The 16,387-nt window shown below is 51.8% G+C and overlaps 4 protein-coding genes and 1 non-coding gene across 5 annotated transcripts; 3 read left to right on the top strand and 2 right to left on the bottom strand.

Moving 5' to 3' along the window:
* Nucleotides 1-40: 40 nt before the first annotated feature.
* On the bottom strand, nucleotides 41-2,064 carry LOC100903983 (kinesin-like protein KIN-7N). Its single transcript, XM_003742657.1, has 5 exons — nucleotides 1,714-2,064; nucleotides 1,039-1,505; nucleotides 642-828; nucleotides 421-555; nucleotides 41-337 (listed from the first exon to the last, which is right to left on the bottom strand). The coding sequence occupies exons 1-5, from the start codon at nucleotides 2,062-2,064 to the stop codon at nucleotides 41-43; spliced, it is 1,437 nt and encodes a 478-aa protein (XP_003742705.1).
* Nucleotides 2,065-2,952: 888 nt separating this feature from the next.
* Nucleotides 2,953-5,717, top strand: LOC100899413 (sialin). Its single transcript, XM_029111284.1, has 9 exons — nucleotides 2,953-3,129; nucleotides 3,207-3,415; nucleotides 3,785-4,015; nucleotides 4,103-4,280; nucleotides 4,364-4,503; nucleotides 4,591-4,731; nucleotides 4,823-4,955; nucleotides 5,093-5,334; nucleotides 5,427-5,717. Exons 1-9 carry the CDS (start codon nucleotides 3,093-3,095, stop codon nucleotides 5,583-5,585), a joined length of 1,470 nt encoding a protein of 489 aa, XP_028967117.1. The 5' UTR covers nucleotides 2,953-3,092; the 3' UTR covers nucleotides 5,586-5,717.
* Nucleotides 5,718-8,388: 2,671 nt separating this feature from the next.
* LOC114828193 (sialin-like) lies at nucleotides 8,389-11,352 on the top strand. Its single transcript, XM_029111285.1, has 9 exons — nucleotides 8,389-8,538; nucleotides 9,180-9,400; nucleotides 9,503-9,736; nucleotides 9,812-9,989; nucleotides 10,087-10,226; nucleotides 10,341-10,481; nucleotides 10,575-10,707; nucleotides 10,780-11,021; nucleotides 11,115-11,352. Exons 1-9 carry the CDS (start codon nucleotides 8,490-8,492, stop codon nucleotides 11,271-11,273), a joined length of 1,497 nt encoding a protein of 498 aa, XP_028967118.1. The 5' UTR covers nucleotides 8,389-8,489; the 3' UTR covers nucleotides 11,274-11,352.
* A 1,116-nt stretch (nucleotides 11,353-12,468) lies between these two features.
* Nucleotides 12,469-12,660, top strand: LOC114828194 (U2 spliceosomal RNA). Its single transcript, XR_003777100.1, has one exon. It is a non-coding gene; the product is annotated as a U2 spliceosomal RNA (small nuclear RNA).
* Nucleotides 12,661-15,132: 2,472 nt separating this feature from the next.
* On the bottom strand, nucleotides 15,133-16,162 carry RpL15 (ribosomal protein L15). Its single transcript, XM_003742624.1, has 2 exons — nucleotides 15,949-16,162; nucleotides 15,133-15,618 (listed from the first exon to the last, which is right to left on the bottom strand). The coding sequence occupies exons 1-2, from the start codon at nucleotides 16,118-16,120 to the stop codon at nucleotides 15,176-15,178; spliced, it is 615 nt and encodes a 204-aa protein (XP_003742672.1). The 5' UTR covers nucleotides 16,121-16,162; the 3' UTR covers nucleotides 15,133-15,175.
* Between the last annotated feature and the right edge of the window lie 225 nt (nucleotides 16,163-16,387).

Below are 16,387 nucleotides of genomic sequence, written 5' to 3'. Positions count from 1 at the left end.
ATCGACTATGCCTCGAAATTTCATCTGATCTCGAGGGTCCTCATTCCTCGAAATCCGACGACTCGAAGTCATCCCTCGTCTGCTGCGCACATTCCAGTAGACGTTCGGCTCGTCTAAGGCTTACCATCGAGCATATCAGCGTCCTCAATGAAGCACGAAGAAGATCATCATTGAACGTTTGGCTGCAGAAATTTCTCAAGTAGCTTAGGACTTCGTCGACGATGCCCGTCCCGCCGCACGTCGGGGGGGAATTCCGGAACAGTCCAAGTGCCCACGTTTCGTCGTTTCCATGACAGTCCTCCAGAACGTCAGCAAGGTCCTCGGGTGATTCTGTTGTCTGGAATTGAGGAATTGTTTTAAGCTCAAAGATCACAAATGGTCACCGATTGAGGTCGGCCGAATCATCGGCGGCATCCTCACCGGGGGGGAGTGTCGATCGAGAACTTTTTGGGGCGAGCCCTTAGCGGTTCTGGACATGGCTCCAAGAAGCTCGTCGACCTCCTCGAGGACTTCCGTCGTCTCTGCAATCTTCTTACTCGTCTCAATCTGAATTTCCTGCAAACCAAAAGAAAGAGTCGATAAATTGAAATCAGTCGCCAATCGCCTACCGCTCGAACAAGGAGCGCAAATCGGTAACTCACCGAAATGAGGGCTAAGAGCCGATCGATTCCTCCATGCAGCGCACAATAGTCACCGGCCAGCATTTGCTTGATCAGGGGCCTTCTTTGCACGAGTTTGGCGCCGGAAGCGAATTCGAGCGTAGCCAGAGTCGACTCGAACTCCGTCGGGCAAATGTGACATAAAAGAGCCATGCGCGCAACCCTTCGACTGGAGCAGGACAAACCCCTCAACGGTCTCCTAAAATTAGATCAGGAGCATTCGAGCCATAGAGGCGGGATCAGAGATCAAGTCAGAGATCGACCGCTCCCGGAAGAATCGTCGACACCTTGCCGCTGTCGATATTGAGTGTAATTCGAGATTCCCAGAATTAATGATTGACAATCTCCAGTACGACGCCGTGGCATCCCAGAAGCTCACCGGGAATCGCTGCGTTTTTTTAACGTCGTCGTCAGCTTCCGAATCACTCTACCGAGCTCTGTGAGGAATAGGCATATTTGACCCTCGCCCAGATGTCGGGTTCCCGCAATCCCGTCAGTCCCGACAAGATCCACGAAATTCAGCTGGGACACCCTCAGGTTCCCGCGCTCCTTGCTCTTTTCGTCTGGGATTCGACTCGACGATTCTATCGTAACGCGAAAAATCGAGTGGAGCTTCGATGATAATGGGTGCGCGCGTTCGTCGCAAGGAAATCCGCCAAACTCGTCGATGTAGGCTAGCGCCTGCGCCACGTTCGTCACGATCCGGGGGCTCGAGCCGGCCACAGTCCACGACGGATGATTGCCGCGGCGACGGCGCCGATCCGGTGCGCATAACAGGAGATCTCGAATGCCCTCATTATCGATTTCCAGGAAACCGACACGGACCACGAATTTCCGAATCCCGGTCTGCGGACCGAAAAGAATTTTCGAGAACTGTAACCCGGCTGTATTGAAACCGGGTTCCGCGAACGTGACTTCTCCTCCTCCCCCGCCGCGAAACCAGGGCCTCCGCTGCGCCGACTCCCTGAGGAATTTCTAAGCGTACAATCCGATGCTCTAGCCCACCCTATGCGGGAATATACCCCGAAATAAAATATCCCTGGAGGAGTCTTGCCTTGAAGCTTGAGATTTCACTGAAGATTTGTGGAACCGCTCTCCTGATCACCCCGGGGTCCTGATGGTGACCCATCATAGTGTGGGTCTTCCCTGAGAATTTCTCGCCGAAGGTGAGTACAGTCCCGTGTTGGCCAGCTACGAACGAGGTGACGACCGGCTTGACGACCTCCGCGTAAATATCAAAGTTTGTCTTCTTCTGAGAGAATATGTGGTCGAATCCGAAGGGCATGAGATAGCTTCGGGTCGCGTATATGACTCTATCCTCGATAGCCCATTCATTGACGTGGTTCCCATCGAGCGACGGTCGAGCCCTCACGGCCACGGATATGTCATCATTTCGTGTCGTCATCTGGAATGCAAGGCCGCATGTTACGAGCTCTTCCCTGATGGCAGGTGGGTGCCCTCCGCGGAGATGCACAGGCGAGGAGGACGGAGGAGTAGATCTGATTGGAGGGGTGTCCCCTCGCAAGAGCCTCCGGGGAACGCGGTCAGAGAGCTCGACGCGAAAGCCGGCTCTCCGTATGCTCAACCAGCGGCCGTTTCTTCTTATTCATGCGTGAACTTGCCGCGAGATGATGGTCGAACGGGCGGGTCCTACACTACGGTGAAACTTCTCCCCTCGTCGAATTTTCCGGCTCCAATTCCGAGTTTCAGCGAGGATTACGCTAGCTGGAAGCGATGCGAAAGGACGCATTCGCGCCGAAACATAATTCCAAAACACCGACGTCTCAGCTCGGAAGCGCGGGTTTTTTGAGTTAGCTCCCTCGAGCTCCCTCCTTCCATGATTTTCATCCAGGATGGCCATAGATGCTCTTGGTCAAGGCCAGGGATCTTGTTGAAGGTTTTGTTCGAAATCGCGAAATCGCGAGGTTCAACCTTCAAGGTCCCTGTGGCACTCCTCCGTGTCGGAGCTCCGAGTACATCAGAGATTTGAAGTGCCGCTGAGTACATCAGAAGGAAAGATGAAAGAGCACCATCTCCCATGATTCCGAATAATAAATGCAATCCGCCTAGCGGGAAGGTTCCCAATATAATTCGTAATTCTGCAAGGTCTCTTGCAGCACTCCAAGGTTAATTTTCAGCAATGGGTCGTCCCGATTCCAGCACGCATCTTGACCCGACCACCTAGGTGCAGAGCGAGCGCGCAGGACTACACGGGATAAGCCGTTGGTAAGCTCCGGGATGACTTAACGGGATTAAGAACCTCTGAAAATGGATGAATCTAAGGTAGAGTGAGCCTTTACCAGTCGAGCTTGAGTAAATCGAGGAACTCCCGGGCCGTCGGTGCCGGATGATTGATCGTGCTGCGATACCTCAGAAATAATTCTGTGCCCCGTGCCTGTGGAGACAGTCGGGATTGAAACAGTTCCGAACAAGATGGAAGACGAAAAAGAAAACGCGCGAGATGGGAAACGTGAGCGATTCAACATTCATCCTGTGCTAGGAGCCTTGCTCATTTTCCCCGGGTTCATTGAAGGTCTGCACTTCCAGAAGATCGAACGAGTTCAGTCCGGTACATATTGTGTGGATTGCTGTTCATGAATTGTTTCCTGCTGTACGCGATGCGATTGAACCTCTCGATCTCGATGACAGCCATGGTCAACACGGAGAATCCTGATGTCATGGCTCCCTTGAATGAGACTTGCAGGAGCCTAGACAGGGCTGTTGAGAACACGACCGTCCCCAGGCCCAATAAGACTGTGAGTTCACAAATATCGTGAAATTCGAGAGCGACAGCGACGTTCCGCTTTGTGAAATATGATGTAGCTACGTATTTTCGTGATGTTGTAAATGCACTATCTAGACCGTAATCTTGAAGATGGAATAAAATTCTCAAGCGGGAGAATGTAGTTGTCCAGTTCTCCCACCGATTCGTCCCACAGTTGAAAACTGGATATCAGAAACCCCCTCTACTAGAAGCCTCTCTCCAATAAAGCCTCCCAGAGAGACGCTTGAAAAAAATAAAAACCCGGGCTTGTATTGGGGGTTTCACGGTATTCCATGGCGCTCCTGGAGACCGTGCTGAGCCCACACGGTATGATGACTGACTCCATGATCTCTCTTATTAGGGGGAATTCGATTGGGATCAGAGTCAGCAAGGGATGATCACGTATTCTTTCTTCGTCGGGTATCTTATTACTCAAATCCCCGGAGGATATTTGGCCGAAATTTATTCCCCCACGTTGGTGCTGGGCTTGGGGATGGGGCTCACATCCGTTTTGACATGTTTCACGTCTATAGCGGCACGGACGCATATAGCTCTTCTGATCGCCCTCCGCATGCTAGAGGGTCTCGGTGAGGTGAGTGGAAAAATCTCCCGAAAATCAGATGCGAATCGATTGGGATGGATCAGGCCTGGCGATCCTCCATGCTTCTCCGTTCTGCAGGGAGTGATGTATCCTTCCGTGTTCGTCTTCATAGCGAACTGGATACCGGTTCAGGAACAGGGGCTCCTCTTGAACTTCATCGTTTCCGGATGCGCCGTGGGAACCGTAGTCACGATGACGGTGTCCGCCTTGTTGTGCAACTCGCCTCTGGGGTGGCCTGCATCGTTTTACGTATTCGGTGAGCTTCACGGCACTTTCTCAACGAAAAGTCTCGCCTTAGGATTTTCAATTTCCTCATTCTGAGCCCCGCTCCGTACGCAGGGATCATCGGGATCGTATTCAGCATCCTGTGGATAACGCTGAGCGCCGGAGCTCCGGAGTATCATAGTTGGATATCGCCCGGAGAGCGCGACTACATCATCAAACACCGGGCGGCGTCCAAGAAGAAAAATATGCGAGCGGTAATTCAAGCCGAGTTGGATACAGGCGCGGACTGATGTTGCGCGAGGTCAGACAATCTCCTCACAATAAATTTTCCTCATCGACAGGTACCCTGGAAGAAGTTGCTGCTCTCCCCGGCCGTATTGCTCCTTGGCATTGAGTGCTTTGGCGTCTCGATGAACGCCTACTTCATCATCACGGAATTCCCGAGTTATCTCAAGTACATATACGGAGCGGATACCCTGACCGTAAGTGATTTCCAGAATTCCGACCACTCACTGAAATTTTCTGATCCTTTGTTCAAAAGAGGAGCTATAGAATCAACTCGATACTCCACAGGTGGGCATGGTGACCGGGTTTATGACCCTGGGAAGCGCGATCTCTGTGATTCTCTGTGGCTGGGCCACTGACAAGATACTCGCCAAGGAAGCGATTTCGAAAAATACACTGCGTAAATTCTGCGTGGCTGTCAGTGAGTATTTTGCCACGACGCGGGCTGTGAGTGTGAGAGCGGAATTGTTTGCACAGATCGAGAAACCGGCGAGTCAATCTGAGGAATGTTCTTAGGACATTGATACTTTCATACATGATTGATACTTTCCTTTCGAGGCTGCTTCGTTCCATCCATCTGCATGATCATCATTGCCCAAATCGGCTGCAATTACCACCTAGTCCTGGGCCTAATGCTCCTAAATCTGGTCTGCATGGGGTTCATTGGGGGTGGCGACCGCCTAATCGGTCTCGACATCGCCCCCGAGCTCGCAGGTTGTGTTCAAGGGGTCACGAGCTCAATGGCAAACCTTGCTGGGGTTGTGGCTCCTGCTCTCGTCGCAATCACCACGGAAAAAAATGTGAGTCTCGCGTAGTGGAGGCAGGAAGGCGTCCGGTTGCGTTCCGGATCAGCCTCTGATTCCTCAGACGTTTAACGGAATTCGTCTTCCAGAACACGGCTCACCAATGGAATCTCGTTCTCTACTGCGTTGCTGCTTGTGGCGCTTTCGGAGCGATCTTGTTCATTCTTTTCGGTACCGTCGCGAAGCAAGATTGGGCCACAGATGGAGAGGACGCAGAGGACAACGAATTAGTCCATCGTGATAATTAAGAGATGGATCGATCATTTATTAGGAGTGGCGAATATGAATTCAAGGATGCGTGTACAATTATACTGATACCGAAGAAATACCGTCTCCACGATAATTGTCCGGTTCAAGAGTGGAGCTTCCCGTACGCGACCTTCGGGAGCCCCGGCGCCAACTCCTTCTCCGGTCTCCGGAGCGTAATTCCCGGACGTATTGGGAGTAAATCATTACTTGGCTCGGATGATGAGCCTTGAGATGGAGGATCCTCGCGACAGATATCATCATACGACGGAATCGCAATTCTCAGAGGAAGGCTGAGGAATAGGGAGGGTGCGGGGGGTCTGAAAGTGTCTGGAAGAATGTGCGGGTTTCCGCGTTTGTTGGTCGAATTCCTGCGAAAGGACCATTTTCGTCTGTGTAATTTCGAGCATCCATCTCATCGTGGTTCGCATCGCCTGTGTTATGTCTGAAAATGAGATCGTGAAACAAGACTGCTCGAGTTGCTCTTTTCAAGTCCGATTAATTGTTTTCCGTAACGTAGAGCTCGATCAACTGCATGTGCGATTCTGCAAAGGAATCGTAAGCGTTTCCGCTGGCGGAATGAGGATCTTCCTTCATCATGATCCACATCGACGGCCTGGCAGGTGTGCGATCGACTGACTCGGAGCGGAGATCCCAACGATTCTCTGCCGTGAGTGATGAGATTGCCCTTGCCGGGCTCAGGATAAGAGTGACGGCTAAGGGCCTTTCGGCCTAGATATTTGACCTGGATTCGAAGGATCAGACGAAGTCGATGAGTGGCACTACCAGCGTCACGGCGTTTGTTCCCTTTCTACCACAATCTGCGGATTGAAATTCAGCATCGTGCTAGAGTTCGCATTAATATACCCGATGTGGAGCGGATAGAATGAAGATCGAGGCAAAAATTCTCCCTGCCGTTCTCCACCGACTGGAGCGTGAGCAGGAAGGACAAATTCTCCATCGAGGTGACGACTCTCGATATCGGAAAATAAACTCCCGAGAAAGCTCGAGCTCCTGCCTCCTTCGATGTACCAGAACCTCATTGGAATCTCACTTTCTCAGACAGTCGCTCCGGTTCCGTCCGGTTCCGTCCGGTTCATTTTATCCGCTTCGCTGTTCATGAATGGCTCCTGGCTCTACGTAATGCGACTGAGTCGTTCCGTTGCGACCACAACCATGGTGGGCCCTTCTAAGTCCGACGATATTCCTCCCTTGAGGGATACTAGCATGAATCTCGATCAAGATGATCCCAACGCTACCATTTCCGATTCTTCGAACACCCTGAGCTCATGACGCTTACCCTGTCCTCGGAATGGGTGCAGGTATTGTTCCTCAGGAGTACCGATACGTAGATGCTGATCTCGCGATGATAATGTCTCCCTCCAGGGGGTATTCAACTGGGACAAGACTATGCAAGCGGAGGTAAAGTGCGCTTCCTTCGTCGGCTATATCAAAACTCATAATTTGGAGGATATTTTTTTTTCAGTTTCTCGGAGGATATTTGGCCGAGAGGTTTCCTTCCACGTGGGTTCTCGACGTTGGAATGGTGCTTACCGCTTTGCTAACATGCCTGACGAGTGTCACACCTCTGACTTTCTTCCTCCCCCCCCGTTCTCCGTGCCTTCGGCGATTCGGCTGAGGTGAGGATACTCTAATTGTGAGTTCTGTGAACTTCTCAGACCATTGAAGGAGGAAGCATTGTCGCGCGGAAGTGATTCTCAGCTCGGAGTTCCGCAAAGGGAGTAATGTGCCCCTCGCTCGTCATCTTCGTTGCCAGATGGGATCCGCTTGGAGCAGGGCTCCCCTTCGAACGCGAACCACGCTTGTTTCGAAATCACGAGAATGTGGGTTTACAATTTGAGAGCCCACTCCATCAGTGAAACATCGTATTTCACTCTGTTGCCGTGCGGGGTGCGGAGGTCGCTGTGCCATTCATCGTTTTCGGTTCTATCGATGAGCAGGACCGAGACAGGGCCAGAGAAGCTGACAATGAGGGCAATAGCCTCGTCCATTGGACCGGAGGACTTCATTTTTGGGATGAGGAGTTCCCAGTTGTTTTGCCGCAAACAGATTCCCGCGAGCTCTCTTGATTTGGAAACCAAGTGGGGAATTTATACGAACCCTTCCTGCATGTAGCACGCAATAAGCTGGAAACATGAAACATTCTTGCTTCCGTGGCGCTTAGTAAGAGCTTCATTCATTCACCAGTCTACGGGAGAAATTATGCTTCCTGGTGGGAGTTTGTAGAATGACTCCCAGCGTGATCGTCTTCCCGTCCATAAAAGCTGATGACATGAACACCTCGGCTCAACCGCTCTAGCTGCCCGTCCACGCTTATCTTGAAAATGTGACCATGTGCGGCGCTATGATAGTGGTCAAACACATCGAAGAACAGACAGAAAAGGTGATAAAGTAACAGCGTCATGTGAACAGAAAACACGCGCAATCGATCGACGACTGCTCGGGGTTTCGATGATGGAGCAAATCATGTCAGAAGAGTTTGGCTGAGCACTGTCGAAGCCGCGAAACAGCTCGAAGGATCCCGCATTGATCGGGGGGTCATCTTGAACAGAATTACGTATCTCAATGAAAGGCTTGCTTGCTTGCTGAGATTCATCATCCGAAAGTGATGATGAAAGTGGATTCTTCTTATTTCCGTGAGCCTGAATATGGGGACGAGAATAGCGGTGCGCAGGTATGGAGGATAGTGCGGAAATCTAATCCAGATTAACGGAATCGATCCCATGGATTAGTGTGAGTAGAGAGTATTGTAGAGCGGAGAGCCTTCGGAAAGTCGGAACGCTCATCCAGGTTTGACGCTCGTGGCACGAGCCATCCACAGTTTTGCAACGGAAATCTTCATTCCATGAGGAGCGTAATCCGAATCCGGGCAAAAATCGTCGACCATGTGGAGAAAACCGGAAGGAGACTTCGAAGTTGTCGAGACACCAAAATGTGAGTGGAGACGATCAGAGTACTGACCAGATCGGATAGACCTCATCTACTACATGCGATCACTGTTCGCTTTACGACGGTTGAACTCATTCTGGGATATACAGACGACGATATTCTGCATATATCGATTGTGAGTGGTCATCAGATCGTACAACGCCTCCGAAACATCGGGGAGCTTCGTCGAATATCGTATAAGGTCGTATGATCCGGATAATTCCCTCTGATAATTCTACGTACATCAACATAGAGCCCTGAATTCCTGAACACTCGCGATTCTCCGGGACTATTTTCTCCGGTCTACCGTTCCCTGCCGATGAATGAGATCTATGAATCAATGGAAGACAGCCTCTCGAAATCTCGGAGTAAATTACTAATTTTCCCGGGGTCCCGGGGATTTATCGAGAATCCGTGAGCTACCCCTCAAGAATCGATTCAATCCCCACAGCTCGTCGAAAAGCAAGCTCGTCGGAAATAAGCAGCGAGAAGCGGTGAACAGAGTCGGTCTATGCCTCACGGGGAATCATTCACAGAATATGTGCAAGAACAGTTTCCCCGTAGGAGCAGAGACTGGAGGAGCTTTTTCTTGGTATCACATAGGTTGACCTCGAAACAATTCTCAGTCTCAGTATTACCACTTGCAGATGAGCGAACTGGCACCTGGCGATTCATACTGGCAGGATTGTTCGCCGCGAATCTCTTCCTTCTGCATGCAATGCGATTGACTCTGTCTGTTTCAATCACCGCGATGGTCAATTCGACCAGCTCAGACCCCGAATCCCTTCTGAACGCCACCTGCAGAAGTCCGCATCTCATTAACACGAGTCTCGCTAACACGAGTACGACAGAACCTGTCGTGGAGAGGGTAAGCGATTCCTTCTGATCCCTATCTTAAGATTTCCCCTTCAAAGACTCTGCCTCATTATCCATGCTCGCATGTCCCGCGACGAGGACTGGTTCATTCCAGAACGGCGAATTCAACTGGAGTAAGGAAGAGCAGTCCAGGGTCACTTACGCGTTCTTCGCCGGATATATGATTTCTCAAGTTCCCGGAGGCTATATCGCCCAAACGTATTCATTCTCATGGACAGTCGGTGTGGGCGTAGCATTCACGTCTATCCTGACGTGTTTGACTTCCTTCGCGGCACGTTTGAGTCTGTACGCTCTTCTCGCGCTTCGATTCCTTGAGGGCATCGGTGAGGTGAGTCCCCGCCGGAGTGCGTTGCTTCCACGAGCGAGCAAGAACAAAACGTAGCTCTCACAACCATCTCTTCAGGGAGTCATCACACCGTGTATTTTCGTGTTCGTCACAAAATGGGTCCCGATCGAAGAGCAAGGATTTCTGCTGAACTTGGTCGCATCTGGAAGCACATTGGCAATGGTTTCGACCATGCCTCTCTCGGCGATGCTCTGCGCCTCGGATCTGGGGTGGCCGTCCGCGTTCTATATCTTTGGTCAGTGTCGCAGCTCGGCGAAAGCCGCAATCGGAAGTTCCTCCTCCGGGCGTCCTCAACTGGAAATTGCGCTCTGTAAGCTCTTTTCTTGGTGCAGGATTCGGCGGGATCGTCTCCTGTATTCTCTGGTTGATAAATGCCGCTGATGGACCTGAACATCATCGCTGGATCTCGCGGGAAGAGCGAGACTACATCATGGAGTACAGACCTCCGTCGACGAAGAGGTCTCCGAAATTTGTGAGTTCTGGAAACCCTGGTTGGAATATTGGGATAGTCCCGTATGTGTTCTCGATAAGAGAGCCAAAGCTCAGGTAAGCGTCTTGCAGCCATTACTGGAACCATCAATCGTAGGTTCCCTGGCGACGGATGCTCCTGTCCCCTGTGGTCATCCTCCTCAGCATCCAGAGCCTCGCTAAATGTTTGAACTTCTACACTATACTCACGGAGCTCCCAAGTTATCTGAAGTACATGTTCGGCATCTACATCGTCGAGGTATGGGCTTGATGATTACCGAGCGACGACCTCAAGACCCTGTTTCTGTGAATCTGGGAAAGGAATATGTCACCTTCTATCGAACACTCCTAGGACGGTCTAATCAATGGTGGCATTCACCTGGGGACCGCAAGCTCCCTGGTCTTCTGCGGCTGGGCCGCGGACAAAATCATCAAAGAAAGGATCCTTCCGAAGAGCGTCGTCCGGAGGACCTGCATTGCCGTCAGTGAGTATTCAAGATTGTCGAATCTAATCTCCGGAGAGCGTTTGGAAGATTCTGAGAACCATATTCTTTCAGGCGGTTTCATTCCCGCTCTTTGCTTGGCGACCATACCGTTCGTCGGCTGCAACTACGAGGTCATTCTAGCCTTGATCTTATTGAATTGTATCTGCTTCGGCTTCTCCGGCGGTGGGGACTCTCTGCTGGCCCTCGACCTTGCCCCTAAATTTGCCGGAACGCTCCAGGGGATCGTGGGCACTGTATCTCACTCCTCGGGCGTGATAGCACCTATGTTCGTCGGAATAATGACGAACGATCAAGTGAGTACTTCGATCGGGAGCTTCGATATTGTGTAAACACATGATTTCATCTGGCCCAGATGAAGTTCGTTCCCTGCATTATGCCGTTTCCAGGATAGCCTCCTTCAATGGAACCTCATTTTCGGCAGTCTAGCCGTCATTGGTGCTGTATGGACCGCCCTATTCCTTACGTTCGGGTCGACAGAAGAACAGGAGTGGGCTAGAGACGAACACGAAGCAAAAGACGATATAACAACTCTCTGTGATGAATGATTCGATATCGAAGAAAGATTGTCTGCCCTCCTGTATCCTCTGTGCGTGGGGATGCAGGGTTCGAAGACATCCAAGGGAACGTCAATGGTACCTCTCCTGTAGAATCATGCCGCCAAACGGAATCGGTCGAGACATGAATTCTTTGCTTCTAGCGAGGAGGCTTTGGATAGTCTCGATTACAGGTCTGACTGGAATCACCCTACTGGAGTCGAATCTCCCCCGCGCATTCAATGAGTGGACCCCATTAGTGAGAGAGCTGTGTTTTCGGAATCACCAGAGGCGGATACTAAAACTTCTCTCGGCGACTATTGAGAAAGAGAAGCACAAAGGAGTCTCCAAAAACCCACTTGAAATTCCAATGGACTCGCATGGATCGCGGACGGAGATAATCTCTCGCGGTATGCACAGTTTTCGCTCATGGATTCGGCAGCAGTCGAAGTCAAGTCGCTCCGCGGCGAGAATCTCGGGCTCTGAAGATGTAATCAGTGGCGGATCCGAGGGGGGGGGCCAGGGGGCCATGGCCCCCCCCCAAGAATCTTCGATCCCTATACAAAAGCATGGGCCGCGAGGTGGCGCGTCATCATTTTCGGCTCTTTCCCCCCTGAAAATATGACTTGGCCCCCCCCAAGAAAAAAAGCTGGATCCGCTCCTGGATGTAATACATTGTTTTGGCGTAACATATAGTGTTCCCGAAGTTCCGACGTACTCTGCTTTCACAGCTCGGCTCTTGTATTATATTGTACATTGTTATCCGCCGAATATATTTTCAATCCGATCGCCAACGATGTGGTGCTCAGCTCCATTCTTGAAAGCCGCAGACTGTAGAATCTTTCTGTGCAGAGCCATGCTTCGATTCGGTCGTACACTCGCGACCCCATGAGATGCTCGACGAATCTCGCAGCAAAGAACGAAGCGCTCGCCCTCGTTCGGGGTGTCTCAACCTTCGGCCTCGTACGCGTCGATTCATCACTGCAGCCGATAGGCATTGATGCGTTCAAAATAACTGAGAGAGCGCCTCTAAATTCCGTTTCTGCACTTATGGACACGAACATCCAGGAGGCGAGGTGGCTCTCGAGTGTCCAGTCCCGCGCTGTTCTGCAAGGATTCCGCTCTATTTGGGAGCTACCTCTATATCGCGAGCGATCCTCCGCTCGCCGGCGAGCTCACCTAGTCGAAGCCGATCCACTGCAATGGTATCGCTTCTCGGCCTTTTGGCTAAGATCAAAGTGTAGTATCTGTTCTTATCAGCTTAATATCTGATACGGGGGACATCGTCCCCCAAGATATTAAACTATTTTTTGGAACATGGCTGAGAGCTCGGGGCTTGCTCCACCTCGGCCGCGGGTTGGCCTGGTATTGCACTACATCCAGGATCGGCCCACCTCTTAAAACACGAAAAATATAATCCGCACCTGATGCGAATCGACAGCTGCTGACCTGCACGAGAAATTCGCTGCTGCGCACTGGCCGAAGTATCGACCGCGGCCTTGCGACCAATCCGGGATTGATTCTTTAACTCGGATCGGAACGCCGGGTGCGTGGAACGAGCACGAGGCTTTGCTGCCTAGGCAATGCGTCAGAATGCGTGCCAAGCGACAACCTTCAAGCTCATGGTTCAGTACTTGACATCCCTTTAGTCCTTTCTTGAGTCACGGGGTTGAGCTCCGGTTCCGCGCCGTTCCTTCAAGTGACGGTTAGAGTTATCGTCCCCCCATGACGGCGAGCGACCATTCGACTTCTGGTTCCAGGCTTTACTCCACAGGAGATCAAGGACCAAGATTAGGTCTCAGACCTATGAGAATGATCGAGCACCCAGAAAGTCTGCGACGTTCGGAGAAAATCAGATGCGACGGAAGGTACGAATCTTCATCGTCCAGAACGTCTTCTTGGAGATTCTCCGGACTCCGAAGCCGCTGTATCCGACGATCGTCCTCAATGATTCCCACCAATAGAAGACGCGTATGCTCGGGCGAATCGTCGCGGTCACTATTGGCTCGCCTGCCTATTGATTCACCCGGGTGGGGTCCTCCCAATGAAGCGCAAGAATGCGCCCCGGAGCGCATTCCGAACATCAGGGTCCGCGGAGACCCGCGGACTTCGCACCCCGTCGGGGTTCGAGATGCGAGATTTCACACAGAGGAATTCCAGAGAGAACCCAATCATGCATTCAACACTTCTCTCCCATATGCCCCCATTCGCCTTATAAACTCCGTAGATTTCGATATCGAGATCATTGTTCTGCACTAGCATCTGCAAGCTAACATCGACTACCAATGTCTCGAGTCAACCCCATCACGGATACTCTGACCTATCCGAAAGCTGCTCAGCCCAGAGTGAACGATCTCCACTGCGTGTTATTCGTTCTGGACATCGGGAGAACTCCAAGCGTCCGAGACGGAACGGCACTCCGCTGCTGTCGGGGAGCCGATCAGATCGGTCCCATGAATTTCTCGGACTCGAACGAAGCCGCCCGGTCTACGGAATCTGGCGATATCAGCGGACTCGCAAGTGGACAACCGAGGCTTATTCTACACAACGGAGAAAACTGCGAGCTGCGAAGAGGCGGAGGATTGTTCGTCGTTTACAGCGGAGATCCGAACTATTCCGAGCGCACACGCGAGTTCCCCGGGGATCCTAGGAACGAGAACCGAAGATCGCTCCAAGTTCGGGAGCCGCAGTCCCGAGAGCCAAGTCTCCGGGAACGGAGGCCTCGGAGGCCTATTCTACGGGAACGGAACGGACCACACGCTATACGCCATCGACGAGTTTTGGCACCAAGGAGGATTCAGCGACGGATGCCGCGAGAAATGTCGGGGTCTCCATCGCGGGGAAGCCAGGAAAGGGACAGCATCCATGCGAGAGCTGCCGCTTACATCAACGCTCGAACAAGACTCAGGGCCATGCGGCGCCGGTTGTGAGCCTCCGATATCATCCCGGTGGCCAGAGGTGCTTCCTCTCCCACAGCGATCGGAGCAGGTCCTACGTGAGCTGACTTCTTCGGAATTCATTCCGCACGAGATTTCTTAAGGTTCGGTCGGACAGCTCTCTCAAATTGTGCAATATCCCTGCATTCGACCGCCCACGAAGGGAGGAAAACCGTCTATTCCCCATATAAGTTTCCCAAGAAAAAATCGCATCCTTGCCGGGTAGGCATTTCTAGTTTGAATAAATTGACCCCCCCTCTAAAATCACATGACTCGACATTTCTCTTCAAGTAAGGTATCTGAGATTGGTATCTGAGATTAGACGATCTACGCATAAAAGTGCATCCAGTCGGAAGGCTCGAATCGAGCGACTTTTCTCGGTGAAACAGAAAACGTGCACTTCTTTGCTGCGGATCATATGGAATTAGTACCACGGATCCAATGGAATATGATGCGGGCTCTTCAAATCCTCCGGAGCACCTTATGCCGGAACTGACATCGCGATCGAGCAAATACTCATTGACCGTGTTCCCTACAGGCTTTCACGGCCAATCGCGGCGAAGTTTCGGAAACCGTTCAGTACGTGGGAAGCCACGAGGATGGTACCGCCAAGATACGGACCTGAATCGACGTACTAGGTCTACCAGCGAATATTCGCAAAACTTTCGCATGCCGATACACGGTGAATGTTATTTCCCTTCCGTCGCATCGATTTGGTAGTGGTGCACGGGATCTGCTCTCTCTCTGTTGAGAGTATCTTGGAGCTCCCAGGAAGGCAGATCCAGGAAACAGTTCATGGCGGAAATGGGTTGAACTCCTCCGCCCTACTAAGAATCGGACAATTTCCTCCATGGCCGCTCCCAACCGCGACGAAGAATACCTCCCGAGTCAGTCAGGCGCTCTCCCATCATTCGCTTATCAAAGAGAACGTAAACTCGGAAGAACGCGAAGAATTTATTCTCTTCAACAATCCGCAGACTAGCGCTTGAGGCGCATTTGAAGAGTGTTCCTCCTCTTCCAGTTGGCTCTGCGAGATCCACCGATCGTCTTGGTGTAGCGACGTCCCTTTCCGAGACCGCGGTGCTTCCTGCCAGCGGACGTGAGACCTCGTTGTTCGCGATGTTTATGCACTGGGTTGCAGATCCAGTTGAGCTTGGGGTCCCGTCGGATAGCCTTGTGGAACGGATCAACGCAAATGACTTCGTAGTATTTGTACGTGGCGTCCTGTGCCACCCAGTAGGAGTTCAGGACAACCAGAGCCTTCACACGCTTGCCGACGCGTCCCTCGGCGATCGCTTGGTGGTTGCGAGTCGGTTTCAATTGGTTGACACCGTGGTTCTTGGGTTTGCCGTAGGTCGCTCCCTTGGGCACCTGGCGCTTGCGGCATCCGCGGCGAATTCGGGTCCGGTAGATGACGAACCCTGTGGGAGAAGAAACTCGACTGAATCACTGTTCGAACTTCGAGGGAGCAGAACGCTTCGGGAGCGACTTTTCTCAGTTGGTAGTGCATGTAAAGGTTGATCCTCACAGGAACTCAGTAAGGTGGTGAATGTTCTCATCATGATAGCCAATCGCGACCACGTGGAAATGCGACTTCCCAATGTGGTGCACGAAACAGTTAACGAACAGGGCAGCTCGTCGTTGGGTTCCGTCCAGAGAGACGGACTCGGAGCTCACCTCCACCAATGGATAGAGGGAATCACCGAGGGGAACCCTTATTCAAGTAAAAACCACTTCTCCCGATAACATACCTTGCTTGGCCCTGTAGCCGAGACGTCGAGCCTTGTCCGGTCGAGTGGGTCGCGGAGCACGATGAACTCGGTTGAGCTGTCGGAAATACCAACATCTCAGACGCTGCAAAAAGCGCATAACATCGCTCTGCTTCTTGCGCCAGATTTCTTGCACAAACTTGTAAGCTCCCATCTTGGCGACCGCTCTCGGCCACGCCGCACAAGAAAAAGACCAAACATTACAACGCCGAAACACAAGTCGTCTGCTCGGTCACAAAAAAGCACCACATAGTGCCTTTGAGAGCGCGCGAAGCTTCGAATGGCTCCACATCGTTTCACGAAATACCCGGAAAGTGTGCAATATTTCGTCCCAAGATGAAGCCCCGAACGACAATACAGTGAAACTCGAGGGAAAATTGATGGATCTCTGTCAATGGGAGAGACAGAGTTCGTGATTTTT

Source organism: Galendromus occidentalis, unplaced genomic scaffold (assembly GCF_000255335.2).
Source record: "Galendromus occidentalis unplaced genomic scaffold, Mocc_1.1 scf7180000077428, whole genome shotgun sequence".
NCBI classification, from domain to species: Eukaryota; Metazoa; Arthropoda; class Arachnida; order Mesostigmata; family Phytoseiidae; genus Galendromus; species Galendromus occidentalis.
The sequence above is the reverse complement of the archived record's forward strand: the minus strand, read 5'-3'. Positions and strand labels throughout refer to the sequence as shown.

What these genes read in the sequence shown, in the direction of transcription:
- LOC100903983 (XM_003742657.1), bottom strand. Translation starts at nt 2,064, where the DNA reads ATGACGACACGAAATGATGACATATCCGTGGCCGTGAGGGCTCGACCG. An exon ending in GGCTCTTAGCCCTCATTTCG is followed by an intron (nt 556 to 641) that starts GTGAGTTACCGA and finishes TTTGGTTTGCAG; the next exon opens with GAAATTCAGATTGAGACGAG. An exon ending in TCGATCGACACTCCCCCCCG is followed by an intron (nt 338 to 420) that starts GTGAGGATGCCG and finishes CCTCAATTCCAG; the next exon opens with ACAACAGAATCACCCGAGGA.
- LOC100899413 (XM_029111284.1), top strand. Translation starts at nt 3,093, where the DNA reads ATGGAAGACGAAAAAGAAAACGCGCGAGATGGGAAAC. An exon ending in TGCATCGTTTTACGTATTCG is followed by an intron (nt 4,281 to 4,363) that starts GTGAGCTTCACG and finishes CTCCGTACGCAG; the next exon opens with GGATCATCGGGATCGTATTC. An exon ending in CAATCACCACGGAAAAAAAT is followed by an intron (nt 5,335 to 5,426) that starts GTGAGTCTCGCG and finishes TTCGTCTTCCAG; the next exon opens with AACACGGCTCACCAATGGAA.
- LOC114828193 (XM_029111285.1), top strand. Translation starts at nt 8,490, where the DNA reads ATGTGGAGAAAACCGGAAGGAGACTTCGAAGTTGTCGAGACACCAAAA. An exon ending in AGTTGTCGAGACACCAAAAT is followed by an intron (nt 8,539 to 9,179) that starts GTGAGTGGAGAC and finishes TACCACTTGCAG; the next exon opens with ATGAGCGAACTGGCACCTGG. An exon ending in GTCCGCGTTCTATATCTTTG is followed by an intron (nt 9,990 to 10,086) that starts GTCAGTGTCGCA and finishes TTCTTGGTGCAG; the next exon opens with GATTCGGCGGGATCGTCTCC.
- RpL15 (XM_003742624.1), bottom strand. Translation starts at nt 16,120, where the DNA reads ATGGGAGCTTACAAGTTTGTGCAAGAAATCTGGCGCAAGAAGCAGAGC. An exon ending in CGGCTACAGGGCCAAGCAAG is followed by an intron (nt 15,619 to 15,948) that starts GTATGTTATCGG and finishes CTTCTCCCACAG; the next exon opens with GGTTCGTCATCTACCGGACC.